At 48.2% G+C, this 20,376-nt stretch overlaps 1 protein-coding gene across 6 annotated transcripts in view; it reads right to left on the bottom strand.

The window, feature by feature from the left end:
- Positions 1-20,376, bottom strand: part of LOXHD1 (lipoxygenase homology PLAT domains 1) — a 181,133-nt gene that overhangs the window by 36,386 nt on the left and 124,371 nt on the right. For 5 of the 6 annotated variants that reach the window (XR_014517219.1, XM_083465658.1, XM_083465657.1 and 2 more), the window contains 5 exons: positions 18,574-18,736; positions 16,408-16,562; positions 15,499-15,708; positions 4,868-4,982; positions 3,660-3,868 (listed from right to left, as the gene is read on the bottom strand). Coding sequence is in view for 5 of the 6 variants with exons in the window: in XM_083465658.1 (XP_083321784.1) it covers positions 3,660-3,868; positions 4,868-4,982; positions 15,499-15,708; positions 16,408-16,562; positions 18,574-18,736 (852 nt within the window). In the remaining variant the exon portion in view is untranslated. The remainder of the gene's footprint in view (positions 1-3,659; positions 3,869-4,867; positions 4,983-15,498; positions 15,709-16,407; positions 16,563-18,573; positions 18,737-20,376) is intronic. The other variant, XM_083465661.1, reaches the window with a different exon arrangement.

The raw sequence follows: 20,376 nt of genomic DNA, 5'->3' as shown, positions 1-20,376 counted from the left end.
TGCTTTGGAATATTTTGCAGGAATCATATTCAGATGATGTGTGCTGAAGGGAAAGGAATAGGATTTGGTTAGGCATGCACCATTTGTAAGCCATCAAACTAAGACATCGTCCCACCTGCGCAGGTAAGGGAGTTACTTACGCGTCACTAAAAAGAGGAACAGAATCACCAAAAAGGAAGGCAAAACTGGATACAGAGCTGCATGAAATTTGCAAATGAAATTTATACGTATCAACGCAAATTTGGGGGACATGCCAACTAGGTTTTACTCAGAGTAAGCCCACTGAAATTATGGACCAAAGTTGCAATGCAGTCCTAACCATGTCTACTCATAAGTAAATCCTGTTGAATTCAGGGAGCCTTACTCCCAGGTAACTTCAATGGGTCTACTTTGAGTATTACGCTGGATACCAACCCCCTCCCCCCCAAAAAAATGTTGCTATACCTGCTTGGGCCGTGCTGGGTGACCTATTTATTTAGCATTCATCTGGATTTGTTTGCAGGGAGATTAGATGATGTTGGCTATTTAATGACCAGTGCCTGGCGTGCTCTGGTCCATGGGGTCACGAAGAGTCAGACACGACTAAACGACTAAACAACAAATTTAATGACCATTTGTTTGTGGGGAGGTTAGGTGATTTTGTGTCAAGGCAAGCGTTATCCCACGCTTTATAGTTCACTTCCCCGTCACTTTCCTTATTGCAAACAGTTCAGCCTTTTTGGAGGAGCAGATTTGTTGTGCAACACCAACCAGTCCTATGCACAAACACGGGCACACGCTCACACATGCAGTAAGAAGAGTCTGTTACGGAAAAGCAGCAATGCGGGAGCGAGCTGCAGGTGGCTGGAAAGCAAAACAGGATGTTGATGTTTGGGACTGTACCATGGGAACAAAGGGGCAGTCTATTCACTGTACTGAGCACCGGATGTTAGCTCAGAGTGTCATCTGACCTGTACTGGAAGTACAGGGGTGGAGTTTTTTTCCCTCTCTACTGTTGGAGTCTCATGAGTGCAGACGCGTTTCTCTGTACTGCTGCAAGGACAGAAATAAAGACATGTAAATACATTTCTGTCTGTCTCTTTCCCCTCCCTGGGGGAGGCAGGGAGGAGGGGAGAGTGGTGTGTTCTTCTCACGCTTGAGGAGGATCGCCGATAGTGACCTAGCCTGTATCCTGCCGGGAGACGCAGACGGGGAGGTCAACAAGGATCTTAAGCCGAGTGCCTGGAGAGTGGCCAGTTTCCTCTGATAAGGCTTGAAGAATCCAACAGAGTCTTCATAGCTCAGAACAAGCTCCATATAGAACAAGCACCTTGCTTTCCACAGTGAATAAACAGCTGTCTTAGGGAAGACCCAAAGCAGAACATTCTGATTAGTCGTGGGCTTGCTGAATACCAACCAAAGGAAACAGCACCCTTCCCCAGCAGTTTCACCTGCCAGATAGTAGTGCTGGGAGATATCCTGCATCTGACAATGGAAGTTTCCCATTGAAGAGGGGGGTGGGAGTTATGGAGCGCTAGCTGCTGGGGACGTAGGCTCGGGTCAGACCTGGGCTCGGCCATGTGTCCTTGCCCTCCCAGTGCTCTCCTACTTCTCTCCTCAGCAGCGGCAATGTTGGGACTCCTTTCTTTTTTCTCCCTACCTGCCCACAGACTGTCTCGCCAGAGTGGTGCATGCTCTGGTTATCTCCCACTTGGACCACTGCAATGCACTCTACGTGGGGCTACCTTTGAAGGTGACCCGGAAACTACAACTAATCCAGAAGGTGGCAGCTAGACTGGTGACTGGGAGCGGCCGCCGAGACCACATAACACCGGTCTTGAAAGATCTACATTGGCTCCCAGTACGTTTCTGAGCACAATTCAAAGTGTTGGTGTTGACCTTTAAAGCCCTAAACGGCCTTGGTCCAGTATACCTGGTCCAGTATACCACTCCCATCATTCTGCCTGGACACTGAAGTCCAGCGCCGAGGGCCTTCTGGCAGTTTCCTCATTGAGAGAAGCCAAGTTACAGGGAACCAGGCAGAGGGCCTTCTCGGTAGTGGCACCCACCCTGTGGAACGCCCTCCCACCAGATGTCAAAGAGAACAACAACTACCAGACTTTTAGAAGACATCTGAAGGCAGCCCTGTTTAGGGAAGCTTTTAATGTTTGATGCATTACTGTATTTTAATATTTTGTTGGAAGCCGCCCAGAGTGGCTGGGGAAACCCAGACAGATGGGCGGGGTATAAATAATAAATAATAATTATTATTTATTCTTTCTCTCTCCTCATTCTCCTCTCCCCTTTCTTTTTGCCTTAGCTCTGGGGTTTTCCTGGCCCCAGAGCTCCACTGGACAGTCAGCCTGGTGGCCGGGCGATCTCGCACCCCACTCAATTTGGGTCGGGGGGCTCAGCGGCTTCCCTAGTTGATGCACCAGGCGTCCCTGGTTCCCTTTTGGTAGTGGCGGCGGCAGCAGCGGCAGTCTCAGCAGCCAGGAACCAGCCTGGTAGGGCAGTTGGTTCTGGCTGGCTTCAGGAGCTGCTCGCTGCCATGGCGCCCACCATGTTGCCTCACTGGAAGTCAGAAGTTTCCCATTGGACACAATGACTTGTAGTCATCAATGGGCTTTTCCCCCTCCATTTGTTTACCTCACTCTGCTTTGAAAGCCATCTAAGACAGTGACCATCTCCCCATCTTGTGGCGCACTGGCACACACACTCCATTGCAGCACTTTTTAGCACAAAACACACACTGCCAATGGGAAGAGCAGCAGGTCCACGAAAAAGCTCTATGTTCAACCTCTGGTATCTCTGCGGGAGACTGCAGAGAGCTACAACTAATCAAAACAGGCAATACTGGACTTGACGGACCAATCGTCTAAAACAATTTATGGCGGCTTCATATATGTAGGCTGGGAGGATGTTTTGGCCCTCCAGATGACACTGAACTACAACTCCCATCAACCATAGCCATTGGCAATGCTTGCTGGAGCCAATGGGAGCTGCAGTTCAGCAACATCTGGGGGGCAAAGATCCCCCAACTCTAAGGGATGCATAGCTGTCAACTTACAGATTTGAAAATAAGGGATCAGCAGCCAAAATAAGGAATTTTCCAAGCACAGGTATGTTCAACTTCTGAGCACCTCTGAGCCAAAGGCAGAAAGCCCAGCTAGCAGCCAAACAAACCCCCAAGCGGTGGTTCCCACAGCGCAGCAACCCGGCAAAGGGGATGCAGCAAGGGAAACCACTGTCACCTCTCCGCTGGGAAGTGCTGAGCAAAAGCGAGTCCCCAGGCAACACGGCCGATTTGATCAGCACAATGCATGCAAGCTCCACCACCCAGTCGTTCTTAGACTCCTTATTGGGTGAGCAACGCAGCCAAGCAACACAGTTGGAGCCTCCCTCCTCCCTGGCCGGCAGGGAGGGAGGGAGAGGAGCTGCTTCCTTTGAAACCTGGGAAATTTAAGGGACATCATCAATAAGGGACAGCAGCGGGACACAGCGGTGGGATAAGGGACTTTCCCGCCAAATAAGGGATGGTTGACAGCTATGAAGAGATGTACTTGGGATGCCTTGTTTCAATACAGCCTCCAATTGCTCTGCCCTCTTTGGGGAGAAGTTTGGGTCGAAGGCCCACAACACCAACACTCCCAGACCTCACTCTTCACTTGTACAGTTACCTCCATACTTTTGACTTCTTCAACATCCAGTCCCATGACGGAGAATTTCTCAACGGAGGCATCTGCAAACTCAGTCTGTCCATCTGGGAGGTCAAGCCACAGCCGGCCCGTCTGCAGCTTCCGGGGACCCGAAATGATGATATAGACGCGGCTGTCGGTGTCTGAACCCAGCTCGGCACCCGTGGTGACAATGATGTGGTAAGGAATTACTGGAAACAAAGGAGGAATAAGGCAAGTGAGCAATGGAGGGTGTGGGAAGGTTCCATGGCATCTGCAGGTAAAGAATTTCAGACATGAGGTCTATTCATGGGTTCTTTGACAGAAACTTTGAGGAGCCACTGCCAGGGACAGTGAGACCCAGTCTGCACTATGCATTTAAAGCATCATCATACCACTTTAAACACCCATTGCTTTCCCCAAAGAATCCACGGAGTTGTCATTTGTTAAGGGTGCTGATAGGCATGTAAAGGTAAAGGGACCCCTGACCATTAGGTCCAGTCGCGACCGACTCTGGGGTTGCGGCACTCATCTCACTCTATAGGCCGAGGGAGCCGCCATTTGTCCGCAGACAGCTTCCAGGTCATATGTCCAGCATAACTAAGCTGCTTCTGGCGAACCAGAGCAGCGCACAGAAACGCCGTTTACCTTCCCGCCAGAGCGGTACCTATTTATCTACTTGCACTCTGACGTGCTTTCAAACTGCTAGGATGGCAGGAGCAGGGACCGAGCAACGGGAGCTCACCCCATTGCAGGGATTCAAACCGCTGACCTTCTGATCAGCCAGCCCTAGGCTCGGTGGATTAGACCATAGCGCCACCCGCGCTGGTTGGTTGTTAGGAAACCTCTAATCCCCTCACAAAGCTCCAATTCCCAAAGTTCTATGGGAAGAGGAATGGGCAGTTAAACCACTCTGGGAACTGTGGAGAGATAAGGGGGGGGGGTCACTTAACAACCCTCAGCCCCCTTAATGAACTACAACTCCCAGGATTCTTTGGGAGAAGTCGTGGGGGAGTTGTTAGGAGACCCATATTCCTCTCATTGAGCTACAATTCCCAGAGTTCCCTGGTAAGAAGGGCTGGTGGTCAAAGCACTTGGGGAATTGCAGCGAACTAACTGAAATCTCTTCTCCAACCCTACAAAGTCACGTGTTCAAGTGCCAAATGGCCTTCTGCCTGCCCTCTTCCCACTGCAGTGCATCATATCCTTACATGGCCCTTCCGGAGGAGATTCACCCGAACTGTCTGTTTTCTTATCCTTCACGTTGGCATTGTTGTCCCGGCTCAGGGATGAGTCACCGGCGTTTTTTTTGTCAGGATCGTAGTTCTAATGGGAGAGAGCAAATACACTCAGGGGACTTAACAGGCCCAGACTTCCCAGCAAAGTCAGAAGAAGTTCCTCCACACTCCAAGGAACAATATTACCGCAATTCCTGGTATGGGTTATTCCAAGTCAGCTGTTTACCAAGGGCAATGTGATTAATGGGATATGAATATATATATATATACAAATGATTTTGGGGAGAGGCCCTCATTCTACAATGCTTCTTCTATGCACCTAAGCAAACTGGTTAAAGGCAGGATTTATTTTGGGCTTGGAGCAAGCTCTGGGTTCAAATCCTCACTCACTCATAGAGCTCGCTGTGTGCCCTTTGGCAAGTCTCTCTTGCTTGCTCCCCCCCCCCACATAACCTACCTCTCAGGACTGTCAGGTAGATAAAATTAGAGCTTTTAGAAGGGGAAGGACACAAATGTTATAAAGAAAACCAACAACAAAGCCTTCAAGTCCTCCAACCAGTTCTGTTTTAACCAGGGCTGCCGCCTAGTTAAATAAATCCTAGTTGATCAAGTCTGTGAAAATCAGCTGATTAAATTAAGATAGGAAGCAATACTTCTGAGCAAGAAGCCTCCCTTGTTTTCAGAGGGATATGGCCTAGTAGAAATCCTTTTAGAAAGGGGTGAGGAACCTTAGGCCCAGGGGCCTAAAGCTCTCGCAATCTGGCCCCTGGGATTCTCTGCAAAAGGAAAATGCCCTCCTGCCCATAAAACCTCTGTTCCTCTGTCTCTGCTATTCAGCCACCAATTCTGGCTTAACCCAACTTTTTATCTCCCCAAAGGAACAATGGGAACACAATGTCTATGTTCCAATGGCTCCTTAGCCAACGGACCCAAATCTCAGCCAATCCATGGCCAGCCTAGGTGAGTGGAGTCAATCCAGTTCTTGAAGGTCCTGAGAAAGTTCTACCTGCAGTTCAGTGACTCGCCACATGAGGCAGCTGTCCACAGAGCCCAGCAGCTCCAGACACCCTAATCGCTGGGTATGATTTGACTCGCCAAAACGCTTTGCAAGCAGAAATGAGCCATGTATTCCGAAGCAATTTGTGCAGTGAAAACTGTGATCAGAATGGGAAACAGCCGCAAAAATTCTTGGGGGTTTGGGGGCTGGTGTAATAGCATGACTAAATGTTTAAAAATAAAAGAAAACCCCCCTGCATGTTCGTTGAAATTGTTTTTATTAAACCTAATTAGTTTTGCCTCCTTAAAAGGAATTAATAATAGCGGCTAAGTAAGCCTGGTCCCACCGGGCCCTTTGCAGGCTACATGTACTGCATGCAACCCATGAAGCTCATCCCTGGGGTGTCTCCACTTGCCCCAGTGTTAATATGCAATCGTTTCAGTCATAACGTGCAATTAAAACATCGCTCTACCCTGTAGAACAAGCCCTTACAAAGTCAACCGGCTCCACTCAACTGCAGTACAAGGCCTTTCTGAGTAAAAGGCCGAGCGCTGCCTATTAATTTTGATCCCGTTAATTAATCCACATACTTGGAATTCTAATTAGCTCCTGGTTTTCAGTGGCTGTGGCAGTCAGAAAGCAGCTTTCTTTCTTTCACACATGGAAGCCACAGACTTTTCACCAGGAGAGACTAATGGTGCCAAAAGCAAAGCCTTGGCAAAAAAAAAAGCTTGTGAGGCATCATCAAGTGGATGAAAAGTCAGTGCTAAGGACATGGTTTTGCATAAGTTTCTAGGCCATATGAAATTATGCTGATGTGGAGACAGATACTACTCTCTTTCCTTCCCAGTACTAACATTTGGAGTTAGTTCCAGACCTTCCAAGTGTCCCTATTTTCCATGGACGGTCCCAGATTTACAGAAACCTCATTTAATTCATGCTGTAAATTTGATTCATATCAGGTTCCTGATGTGATCCCAGAATGTCCCTCATTTCCTTAAAGGTAAGGGTAAAGGCACCCCTGACCGTTAGGTCCAGTTGCGGACGAGTCTGGGGTTGTGGTGCTCATCTCGCTCTATAGGCTGAGGGAGCCGGCTTTTGTCCGCAGACAGCTTCTGGGTCATGTGGCCAGCATGACTAAGCCGCTTCTGGCGAACCAGAACAGCACACGGAAATGCCGTTTACCTTACCACCGGAGCGGTACCTATTTATCTACTTGCACTTTGACGTGCTTTCCTGCTAGGTGGGCAGAAGCAGGGACCGATCAACGGGAGCTCACCCCGTCACGGGATTCTAACTGCCGACCTTCTGATCAGCAAGCCGTAGGCTCTGTGGTTTAGACTACAGCACCACCCGTGTCCCTCCTCTTTTCCTTAAAGATAAAGGGGCCCCTGACCATTAGGTCCAGTCGTGACAGACTCTGGGGTTGCGGTGCTCATTTTGCTTTATTGGCAGAGGGAGCCGGCGTACAGCTTCCATTTCATGTGGCCAGCATGACAAAGCCGCTTCTGGCAAACCAGAGCAGCACATGGAAACGCCGTTTACCTTCCAGCCGGAGCAGTACCTATTTATCTATTTGCACTTTGATGTGATTTCGAACTGCTAGGTGGGCAGGAGCAGGGACCGAACAACGGGTCACAGGGATTCGAACCGCCAACCTTCTGATTGGCAAGCCCTAGGCTCTGTGGTTTAGACCACAGAGCCACCCGCATCCCTCCTCTTTTCCTTAGGACGTCCCTATTTCCATCAGAGAAATGTTGCAGGGTATGGAGTTATGCTACCCCAAGCCAAGGAGATAAGTAGCTATGCAACCTTTAGAAGACATCTGAAGGCAGCCCTGTAGAGAGAAGGCTTTTTCAATGTTTTATTATGGAATTAATACCCAAGGGGCATCATTTAGAGACAGACACACTTCACACTGCTCTTCAGGAGATGCTCTATTTCTGCCCAATTTGCTTTTTCTAAATGCTGAGGTGCAGGTAGACCTCTTCCAGTAGCCCCCAACCAGCTCTGCCCTCACCCCACCAACAGGCTGCTTGCAGGAGCAATGGAAGAGTTGAGCCATGAACAGGATCGTATCTCTTATTTCAGGAACAGAACAACTGCTGGCTTGGCTGGCTTCCTGTTCACAGAAGGGAAATGCTACTTGACATTTGACTTGCTCTCTGAATCAGCTATGCCTGCTGTGTCTTTGAGGAAGAGAACTTTTGGCTCAAATCTTGGGGGAGGAAGAGGACGCAAAATGAGAGTCGCTCTCCACATCTTTAGGAACGGGAGCACGAAAGTCGGGGTTTCTTGACTGAACTAAAAAGTTTTGTGAGCCTATTTTTTTAAAAAAACCCTCAAATATTTGTTACCCTCCTCAGTGATGACGCCCGGGGTGGACAGCACCCACCGCACCCCCTTCCACCACCACTGCCTATAAAGCCTTAAACGGCTCTGGACCGCAATACCTTAAGGACCGCCTCTTTCCATATGAACCTACCCGGACCCTGAGATCTTCTTCTGAGGCCTTCTCTGCAGTTGCTCCCCATCTGAGAAATGCTCTCCCCAGGGAAGTTTGCCTGGCACCTTCATTATACACCTTTGGATGCCAGGCAAAAGCGTTCCTTTTGTGGGATGTAAACACAGGAGCAGTCAATGACAACATTCCTAGAGTGTACATGTTAGAACATGGGGAGGGATGTCTGACCAGCAAACAGGTAAACTTCCTGGGGACGGACTTCCTCCGCATGTGACCAGAGGTGGGTGTGGCCTCACCTGTGCAGGTAAATGATAAAAGCACAGGGCAGGCAGCCATCTCTCTCTCTCTGCCATTTTCCTTCAATGAGGAAGCATGTAAAGATGCCCTCTTGGCTCTCAGCCAAGAGAGGAGATAAGGTCTATCTTGCAACAAGATAGATTCTAAGTATATGTAACCTTTTTAAGCCTGTCTGCCGTCTGGGATCATATTGTGAACAGATCGTGAGTAAACTCTTTTATACTTTTATAAAGACTGTGTTGTGTCTTGTATTTTAAGAGGGAATAAAGGGGAAATTACCAGAGTAATTATTATAGAGGTTCTAGCGAACCTGTGCACACGTTACCGTTGCGAACTTAAAGGGGAATGTATAGGAACTCTGCTGATATTTTGGGAACTTGTTAGCACAAGTTGGATAAGGATATAATTAGTCAATATATCCTCTCCTGCACCCCAGAACATTCCCACACCTTTTTAGCCAGGCCTTTGGTTGATCTGATTTACATCCTATGCCCTTTTAAAATGTGGGGTTTTTTTGAGGGGGGTCTCTATTGGGTTGTTGTTTTAATTTTTATTATGCATTTTGTGGTTTTATATCTTAATTTTATTCTGTGAACTGCCCTGAGACCCCTGTGTAAAGGGCAGTATAATAATAATAATAATAATAATAATAATAATAATAATAATAATACAGTGATATCTCAGGTTACAGGCACTTCAGGTTACAGACTCCGCTAACCCAGAATTAGTACCTCGGTTAAGAACTTTACTTCAGGATGCGAATAAAAATTGTGTGGTGGCCGTGCGGTGGCAGCAGGAGGCCCCAAGTGGTACCTCAGGTTAAGAACAGTTTCAGGTTAAGAATGGAACTCCAGAACGAATTAAGTTCTTAACCAGAGGTACCACTGTATGCCTTACTGTGAACAAGCTAAATATTTCTGCTTTACTCTTCTCCACTCACACTGGAAAGAAACAAACCACAAAACCCAGGTGTAGCCTTACTCTTAAACAATAGCTCATGCCTTGTTTCTCTTCAGACCACCCACAATCCTTAGCCAAGCTTCCATTTTGGGTAGTCTGTTGGAGCAAAACAAGCCAGGATCCTTGGCTTGGATGTAATGGCAAACCGTCACATCCAAGCGATCAAAAGGTTTGTCTCCTCCAAGTCTCAGAGGGAAGAAAATGAAGAGCCCCAGATAGTGATGTTTGTGGAAAACCATTAACAATGTTTTGCTGCAGTGCATGGAATGGGCCACAGTTTTGCTCCAGGGGACTTTGGGGAACAAGAAGACATTGGCTACCAGCCAACTAGCACCAGCTGGGAGGAGCTTCAGGAAGTGGCTTTGTGGTTTGCACCCAGTTCTTTGATTCCAGTCCCCTATGCACCCAAAAACAGCCCAAACAGCCTCCTTTTGCAGCTTGCAGCTGGTGCTATGAAAGTGCGGCATTTTTACCCAGCGTTTGACCTGCCTTGCTATCATCTGACAGAGTAATTTGGAGGTATTGGGAAAAGGCATCACAACAAACGCTCTTAAGACACGCTGGGTTTTTGTTTTGAGTTGGTTTTTGTTTGCAATTCAGACTTGAATTATAACCAAGAGCTGGTCTTTGATCCTTGCTGTGAATCTTGCCTCTCTGAAACGGAAGTCTTTCCCCTTCAATCACCGAAACCTGATATGGTGCTCTGCTGGAAACAGCAGGTAATAGGTCCTATTTCCCCCAGGAATCTCACTGCAGTACTGACGCACTGGAGATAAAAATATAGCTTTTTTCGGAGAGTCAACCATGGTGTTTCCATCATCAATTCACTTGCAGAAGCCTGGATTCTGGCTGCGGACAGTTCCAGGAGGAGAATGCAAGGATGCTTTAAAGATGGCTTTTACCAGGTGTCACAGCTAATTGCCCAAAATAAGAAGAGATGCTGTCCGAGAAAATTAAGTTATAACAGAATGCCTGCAGCTACGCTAATAACCACCAAGATCACAGTGACACAGAGAAACTAGTTTCAGCTACTTCTGGGAATTTCCAGAAGTTTCCTGTTTGAAGAACTATCCCAAAACATTAACACACCCTTTCTTTCCATTATGATTGGTTGGTTGCTGTTGCTGGGGTGGAGAAATGGGTTTAAGTGGTAGCTGAAAAAGCCACTTCTGCCCTGCAAAGGTGGTGGTGTTGAGCGATTGGGGGAATCCCCGGCCACGTCACTCCCTGGCCAGCCAATTGGCCCCGCCTCCAGCTGCTCATGTTTCCCATCCTCCCGCCCTTTAAGGTTTTCATTCCTTGACCTTGCTATGGACCTTGGCTGAGGGGCCTGGTAGGATTTTTTCCACTTGGCAAATTGGCACCAGCCACTTGGTTTTCGCCTACCTCATAGCAAATCATCACAACTTTCTTGGTATTAGTGGTTAGGCATCGGTATTGGTATGGTTCTGTAGATGGAAGGGGGGAGGTAGCGCCATCACCTGCCCCGCATATTGAAGGGTACTCAGTTAAAAGATTCCAGGGGGCGTGGCCCTGTCTGAAGCCTAGGGGGGTTAGGGCCTAAGGCACGCCCCCGAGTGGTGACCCCCGGGGGAGTTCCTTGTTGATGTGCATCAGCAGGACTCCCCCTACTGGTGGTTAACCCTTCCCAGACTTGAAGCGGACGGGCTGAAGTTGGATATAGTCGGTTAGGACCAATGCCTAAGCCAATACCGCTCATCACCTGTAACCAATAAAGTTGTGGCCTTATTTAGCCCACTAAACTTAATAATTGTGTCATGTGTCTTTATTTCCATGGGGGGGCGGGGGGGGGGCTTGCCATGCAAAGGAACAAACACAGGGTTCTGAAGTGGGAGAATTCTGCATTCACATAATTCTTTGAAGATACTCCAAGAATTAGCAAATGGCTTCAGACAATCCCTAAAGCTAGCTAGCAAAGAAGATCGCAGAATCAGAGTTGAAGTGTTGGAAGGGAGCTTGAGGATCATCTACTCAAATGCCCAGCAATGCAGGGATATGCAATACGGGGATCGAACCTGCAACCTTGGCATTCTCAGCACCATGCTCTAACCAACTGAGCTATCCAGCCAGTACAGATCTTTGGAAGATTCGCCACCTGCATTCATAGAATTATAGAACTGTGGAGTTGGAAAGGACCCAAAGGGTTCCATCGCCTGCAGTGCAGGAATCATAGCTACAAAGATCGCGATGGTATATTTTTAAACTCTCAGTTATAATAATAATAATTTATTATTTATACCCCACCCATCTGGCTGGGTTTCCCCAGCCACTCTGGGCGGCTCCCAACAGAATATTAAAATACAATAGTCTATTCAACATTAAAAACTTCCCTAAACAGGGCTGCCTTCAGATGTCTTCTAAAAGTCTGGTAGTTGTTTTTCTCTTTGACATCTGGTGGGAGGGTCTTCCATAGGACGGGTGCCACTACCGAGAAGGCCCTCTGCCTGGTTCCCTGTAACTTGGCTTCTTGCAGCAAGGGAACCGCCAGAAGGCCCTCAGCGCTGGACCTCAGTGTCCGGGTAGAACGATGGAGGTGGAGACGCTCCTTCAGGTATATGGAACTGAGGCCGTTTAGGGCTTTAAAGGTCAACACCAACACTTTGAATTATGCTCAGAAACGTACTGGGAGCCAGTGTAGATCTTTCAAGACTGGTGTTATGTGGTCTTGGCGGCCGCTCCCAGGCACAAGTCTAGTTGCCTCATTCTGGATTAGTTGTAGTTTCCAGTCACCTTCAAAGGTAGCCCCACATAGAGCGCATTGCAGTAGTTCAAGCAAGAGATAACCAGAGCATGCACCACTCTGGCAAGACAGTCCACAGGCAGGTAGGGTCTCAGCCTGTGTACCAGATGGAGCTAATAAACAGCTGCCCTGCACACAGAATTGACCTTTGCCTCCATGGACAGCTGTGAGTCCAAAATGACTCCCAGGCTGCGTACCTGGTCCTTCAGGGGCACAGTTACCCCATTCAGGACCAGGGAGTCCTCCACACCAGCCCGCCCCCTGTCCCCCAAGAACAGTACTTCTGTCTTGTCAGGATTCAACCTCAATCTTTTATCCGCCATCCATCCTCCAGCCACCTCCAGACACTTAACTGGTGTAGCAGGGTAAAATGGGTTCATGTGGTTCAGTTATTATTTACAGTGGTACCTCAGGTTAAGTACTTAATTTGTTCCGGAGGTCTGTTCTTAACCTGAAACTGTTCTTAACCTGAAGCTAATGGGGCCTCCTGCTGCCGCCGCGCCGCCGGAGCCCGATTTCTGTTCTCATCCTGAAGCAAAGTTCTTAACCTGAAGCACTATTTCTGGGTTAGCAGAGTCTGTAACCTGAAGTGTATGTAACCTGAAGCGTATGTAACCCGAGATACCACTGTATTAGATTTCTCACCCAGTGGTGGAGGAAGCCTCTCTGGCACCTGGGGTGGCGCAAACCGCCCATAGGGTGGGATGGACGGGGGGATGGAACCCATTCTGGCACCTGGGGTGGCGCAAACTGCCCATAGGGTGGGATGGACTCCTTCCTGTCCTCTCCCCTGCCTGCCTGCATGCCTGCTTACTTCAGCCAAGAGCGTGGAGTAACAGTGCGCCACTCCCCGCAACTCCCGACCCAGGTGAGGGTGTGTGCTCCGCCGTGGTGGCCAGGCCGAGGGCACGATCTGGCATAGCAGCACTGCCGGGGGGTGCAGTCTGGCATGGCCACAATCGGGCCCACTCAAGATTTTGTCACCCCCACTCAGAGATGGCATCCAGGGCAGGCTTCACCCACCTTGCTCCACCTCTGTTCTTAGCTGCCTTTCATCACCAGGTATGGGGAAAGCTATGAGCCTAATCTGGCCCTCCAGGCTTCTTAATCTGCCTCAAAAGGTAAAGGGACCCCTGACCATTAGGTCTAGTCGTGACCAACTCTGGGGTTGCGGCGCTCATCTCGCTTTATTGGCCGAGGGAGCCGCCATACAGCTTCCGGGTCATGTGGCCAGCATGACTAAGCCGCTTCTGGCGAACCAGAGCAGCGCACGGAAACGCCGTTTACCTTCCCGCCGGAGTGGTACCTATTTATCTACTTGCACTTTGACGTGCTTTCGAACTGCTAGGTTGGCAGGAGCAGGGACCGAGCAACAGGACTTCAGTCCGCCGCGGGGATTCGAACCGCCAACCTTCTGATCAGCAAGTCCTAGGCTCTGTGGTTTAACCCACAGCGCCACCCGTGTCCCTAATCTGCCATAAGCACTCTCCTTAAGGCACCTGCTTTCTCCCTCGGCCATGCCCCTCCCCCACTTGTCCTGTTTGGTAGTGACCTAGCCAGGAAAGAAGAGACGTCTTCATCCTTTGCCAGTTTGCTTTGGCCTTTTCCCACTGCCTACTTTGGGCCCATCTTTTCCCTGCCCAGTAATTAGATATTCTGGGCAAAATGTTGCCGTTCCCTGCCTCTCACTGTTAAAATTACACTGGCAATACATAATATACACACAAATTTACTTTTGCCCTCTGTCACCTCTGGGGTTGTCGGTAGAACGCCAAAACAATTTGAAAAGTAAGAAGAAGTGGCAAAATGAGATTGAGAAAATGATGGTGAGCATCACCAATGTGTCTTGAAGGGATGGGGAAGGAGATAATTCCTTATTTTCTGTAGCTGGCAGGTTCCTCCACCTTGTACAAAAATATTTTATATCTGCTAGTTCTACCCGATGTCTATCTGGCCCCCACTTTCCCATTTCTTTTCTTTCTGCAAACCTCTGCTTTCTGAGCCCTTGAATTCTGGATTTCTCTCACTTCAGTAGATGTAATAAATATTTTGTTTGCAGGAACTCTTACAAAAGGAAAGAAAGGCAGGAAGAAATTGGGGCAGTGTGTGTATTCATGAGCTGAAATTAGTCAAACAAATATTACTGGCTTGCCTTCACATAGTTGTTGTTTTTAAGAACTCTTTTCCTGCTGTTTCCCCCAGGGGAAGCCCCTCTTTAGCCCTCAATTGTGGCAAACAGCAATTCAGGCTTTCTCTGGGTTGATGTTTCCTCCGATTTAGCACTAAAGAGCAGGCTTTCCCTGGGAAAGGAGAGGAGCAAGGATAAAACCGCTCAGAGCCATCCTTTCTAGGCATGGGACAAGTCGAAGTGTGGGTGCTCCCTCTGTCCACAAACAATACACAGTTAATGACTTTTTGAAACAATGTTTTGATGCTTCCATTCCATTGAAAGGAATGTTACAGTTGGAATGGAAATTGTTGCCTTCTTACATCCCTGGCCGCCTCTGCTTTGGCAGCTGAGCTAAAAGCAAGATTGTAACTGTATTTTTCGCTCTATAAGACGCACTTTTTTCCTCCTAAAAAGTAAGGGGAAATGTCTGTGCGTCTTATGGAGTGAATGTGTGGTTGATCACTGGCTCCCTTTTGGTCCCACCCCCTTGCCCAGGCCTCCATTGTTGAATGTTCTGAAGAACTGTTTGTTTCCCCAGCGACATGTGACTGGCTGATTAGATTATCTGTCTGGAAACTGTAGAAACAGCTCCCTTTCCTTTCCTAAAGAAGCTGCAGAACTGTAAGTTGAACCCCATAAAAACAGGATTTTTTTCCCTTTGCAAAGTAAGCTCAACAACTTTGAGCTGTTCTCAAAAACTGGGGCTTTTCCCCTTTGCAAAAGAAGCTGCACAACTGTGAGCTGATATCCCCCAAAATGGGGCTTTCCCCCTTTCCTTCTCTAAAAACTAGGTGTGTCATATGGTCTGATGCGTCTTATGGAGTGAAAAATACGGCACATCACAAACAGCCATTTCTCTTTCATACCACATCTGAAACTTAACATAAAACCCCCTGTGCCTCCCAGCCCTACAAACCTCTAGGACATCGGGGCCTAAATAAATATTGTGATTTACTTTTTCAAAAAGGACCCGCTCTATCATCAGGTCCTCCTTCTTCCTCGAGAGCCAGCGTTCGCATGGAAACAGGAACAATTCTTCTGTGTTGTCATTCAGGATCTCTACTTTCTCTAGGTACCAATCTGGCCTTGGGTTCGTGTTGTCATGCCGAATGTTGATTTTGAAGACAGCACCGAGGTCCACGGCTTGGATTGAGAATATGTCTTCCTGGGGAGAATGGAATGGAAAAAGGAGCAATTCTTCAAGTTTCTGTTTGTTATGCAAGCAGAAAAGTGCAGAGTGGCTAAGATCCAAGGAGCCTGAGACTTAAGCCCTGGCCTTTTTGCACTCACACTGTGACTCCATGAGACCTGCACTTAATGTGTACCATGAGGGTATGTAACTTGTGTTTCCTTAACTACCGTATTTTTTGCTCCACAAGATGCACTTTTTCCCTCCTAAAAAGTAAGGGGAAATGTGTGTGCGTCTTATGGAGTGAATGCAGGCGGGAGGCTCTGCTCAGCGCTCCCTTTAAAGAGCCGTGTGGAGCATGTGTGCGGCTCTTGGGGGCTTTTCCCCGAGGAGGGAGAAGGGCAGCCTGTCAGTCCCTTCTCCCTCCTCGGGGAAAAGCCCCCAAGAGCCGCACACACACTCCTCGCGCTCTTTAAAGGGAGCGCGGCTCTTGGGGGCTTTTGGGATTCAGAATATTTTTCCTTGTTTTCCTCCTCCCAAAACTAGGTGCGTCTTATGGTCTGGTGCGTCTTATAGAGCGAAAAATACGGTGATTGAAGATCAGGGTGTGTGTGGATTTTTTTCTGGGAAGGCAGTGTGCAGGGACAGAGTTTTTCCTGGCGTTTCTAGAAGCACAGAAGCTGTACTTCTCTCTTATCAAGATGTTTGATGAAGAATACTCAGTTTTATCGATACCTGTCCTCTTTCGAACTTGTTCATGTTCGTTTCAGAGCTGCTGAGTTGTCTCTCCCCTGTGTCTCCCAGGTCTCCATATATCGTCAAGAACACGCTGGCATCCGTCCCAGCGCCGAAAATATCGCCGGTGAAAACGCTAATCTTGTACGTATGGACTGGGCAAAGTGGGAGGGAGAAGACCACATTTTAATGTAGGCTTTCAGAGGACTGACATCAATGACCAGATGAGCAACGCTCAACTGATCCTAGCTTGCAATCACTTATGAATGAACAAAGGAAGCTAGTTTGTAGCACGTTAGGCCCTTGGTCAGTTTAACCTTGCAATGCAATACATCCATTACCTGCAAGGTCTTAAGCAAAGCTGTTTTCCAACCCCACAATCAGACACCTTTCAACGGGAGAAGCTGAGGGTTGAACCCAGGACATTTCATGCACAAAGCAGGTGATCTACCACTGAGTCAGAAGGTGGCTAAGAAAAATACCCATTTCTCCAACTCAGTTTTAAGCTCTTTGTAAGTGTTCTGGAAAGGACGGACATGAGCGTGGTTTTTGTTGGAAAAAGCAAGGCTTGCACAGCTATAGGCACCAGGCACATGTCAGCTGCCTTCTTTCAATGCTCTCCAAGTTGCAGCAACATTCCTGCAGAGTGCTAGAAAGAAATCTAAGACATAATGGATTTTGAAAGCATTTTATTTAGTCTAGCACTCCTTCCCTCCCTCCCTCCCTCTCTCTTTTTAAAAAAGGGCTTGCTTGAAAGAAACAAGATGAAACATAAAGGAAAATTAACTGCTCCAAAAGGGGCACTTGGAAAATCATCAATGAAGAGGATACTATTATGAACGCTCATTATTCAATATTTGATTTGGCTTTAACGCAGCTTGTAAGCACTTGTTTACACTGTCATTTAATCTGAGACAGCAACCTCTCCCCTCCCCTTAAGACAGTCTTTTATTTACCGTATTTTCAAGACCATGGGTTGAATCTAAGACTATGGAGCTGCTGCACACACAATGCAGCAACAAACACAAACTTACCAAGAGACTAAAGGCTCATGCACACATGCCTTATGCCCCGTGCTAGGAACAGTCTGCACTTTAAAGTGCTCCCCCCCTTTTTTTCTTTGCCCCGGCACTTTCCCCACAAAAACCCACTCTTTAATGCAGAATCAGAATAAATGGCAGTTCGTGTTTTCTGCAGATTGCTCTTTGCCCCGATTCAGCAGTAAAGGGTAGGTTTCCTCAGCGAAAGTGCCAGGGCGAAGGGAAAAAAGTGCTCTGAGATGGCACTTTAAAGCACAGACCTGTCCCTAGAAACACAGCACAGTGGAATGAGGCAGCAGAATCCTGAGCTAGCATGGATTATACCACTTTGGACAACATGGATTGCATTTTTTGAGTACTCCCATTTAAAAAAATCCCTGCAAAGAGTACACGTAGCTGCAATAATTACATATTATTCTGGTCTATCCCCACCTCCAATTCCATCTCCCTTCCCTTCCCCTCCCCTTATTCCTATTTTGTAGATCAGAGGTTTCCAAACTTATTTGGCCAACCGCCCACTTTTCAGGGGGTGGGGGAAATACTCAGAGCCACCTCCCCCCCCCCCCCGGAAATCTACCTTCTTTAAGTGAAGTGTCGGGGTTGGCCAAAGAGGCAGGCAAGTTGGGATCCACTTCCTGGATCTGGGTGATGCTGAAAAGGGTTCCCGCAAGCCTGGGGAATCCCCTCATCTCCAGCATGACTGCCAGATCCAGGGGAGCCACTGTCGCTATCCTGCAACAGCGCCTGACCTGGTGATAAGCGTCATTACACAACAGAACGAATGTTTTTTTTCCAATTTTTTCTTCTCTTCTCTTCTTTCTTTATGCTTCCACTGCCCACTTATTTTTATTCAATGTGCCCCAATTGCACTCAAGGCCACTACCACCACCACCCCGGATCATTCCAGCACCCCCCAGGGGGTGATATTACCCACTTTGGGAAACATCACATTCTTGATTGTAAGTGCTTTGAGGCAAAGACCTGTCCTCTTATTCTTTGCAAAATACCATGTTCACTACACATATAGATACACGCCATAGGTAAATTATACTAAATTAGCACAGCGGGGAGTGGGTTGATCTAGAGTAGGGGCTGCCAGACTCTGGTCTGGTGGGATTTGACTCACTTTCCAGCGGATCATCAATTAGTTCATCGATCTGCTTGAGCGTCCCATCTTTCAACAGTTTTTCAGTAAAGACTCTGGATGGAACCAGCTCCCTCATAATCTCGCCGTCATCTTCAGAGGTGGCCAGCCACTTCTCACAAGGAAACGTTGTTTTTTCAGAACCCTAATGTGGCAGTTGAGGGGTGGGGAATAGCAGAGTGCAACAAACATAAGTAGCGGAACAACGTATGTAAATACCAGGTCAGCAACCCAAATATTTGAGAAATAAATTTATGTCAGGGTTCAGCCCTACCCAGGCATCTTCAGGACATAAGAGTCCTTCTGGATCGGGAGAGTGGCCCATCTAGTCCAGCAATCTGTTCTCACAGTGATCAACAAGATGCCCATGGAAAACCCTGAGCACAAAAGCATCTCTCCCCTCCTGTTGTTGCCAGCAACTGGTATTCAAATCTGAGGTCTCCTCAGATGAGGAACAAGGAGAGCAGGACCCCTCCCCACACTTCCTATGACCCCATCAGGTTTGAACTGGAGGTCCCCACACCAACTCTCTCAGACCACCACCCCTGATCTCAGCCAGGGCCACAGGAGCAGAGGAGACCATGAAGCAGCCAGGCAGTTCAGGGCCACCAATGAAGGGCCCAACTAGCTGTGAACTTGGGAGGATGGAGAAGCACATAGAAGCACTTGCTGAAATCTGGGCTGGGCTAAGAGCCAGGAAGGAGTGAAGCCTTCAGCTCCTATATCACCTCCCAGGCTGATGTGCTGGGTTTCTGATGCAACAGGTCTCTATCCATCCTGACCTAGGGGAACCCACTCATCAAAACAGGGATGGAGAGACTTTGTTCAGACTGAGGTCCGCTTTCCATTCTGGGCAACTTTGCAGAGGCCACCTGCCAGTGGTGGGTGGGGTGAGAGGCAAAAAGTGAGTGGAGCAACTAACGTACCTACAGGACCGCCTCTCCTGGTATGTCCCACAGAGGAACTTACGTTCTTCAAACAAAAACATCCTGAAGGTCCCAGGCCACAGTGAGGTTAGGCTGGCCTCAACCAGAGCCAGGGCTTTTTCGGCTGTGGCTCCAATCTGGTGGAACGCTCTGTCCCAAGAGACTAGGGCCCTGCGGGACTTGACATCTTTCCGCAGGGCCTGCAAGACAGAGCTGTTCCACCAGGCCTTTGGTCAGGGCACAGCCTGACTCCCTCCTTTGGTAATCTTCACAGAACATTAGCCTAATGGTTGCCATCAATTTGAGTTGAATTAATTTTAATGAAATGATTTTAGAATGTTGTATTATTTTATTGTTGTTAGCCGCCCTGAGCCCGGGTTCGGCTGGGGAGGGTGGGATATAAATAAAAATTATGATGATGATGATGGTGATGATGATGATGATGATGTTTCCTTTGTGCAGTAGCCTTGTTTCTGGGCTCTCACATCTCTGTCCAGGCAAGCAAGAGGCACTGTCAGCTTTCAAGGACGCATTCTAGGCAGGCGGAAACACTCAAGGAAGGTGTGAAGCAGTCCTAGTGAAGAACATGACTTGGGGAGCATCACATGAGGGTCAGGGGTGTGGCTAGAGAGGAGGTGTGGCCTAGAGAGAGTCCCCAAGGCCCAATAGAGAGGCACAAGGATGGCATTGTGTCAACAGGACTCCAAAAAGGCACCTGCAACCAGCGCCCAATGCACATTATTAATGTGCATTTTTCTTTGGTCTGTAGATGCCAGGGATCAATTTATGAACTTTCTGCATGCAAACTCCACCACTGAGTTACATCTGAAGGCCAAATGAGACAGGGCATAATGCAAGG

This window comes from Podarcis liolepis (genome assembly GCF_965112155.1).
Source record: "Podarcis liolepis genome assembly, chromosome: 11".
Taxonomy (NCBI): domain Eukaryota; kingdom Metazoa; phylum Chordata; class Lepidosauria; order Squamata; family Lacertidae; genus Podarcis; species Podarcis liolepis.
This window is presented reverse-complemented; position numbering and strand designations above follow the sequence as displayed.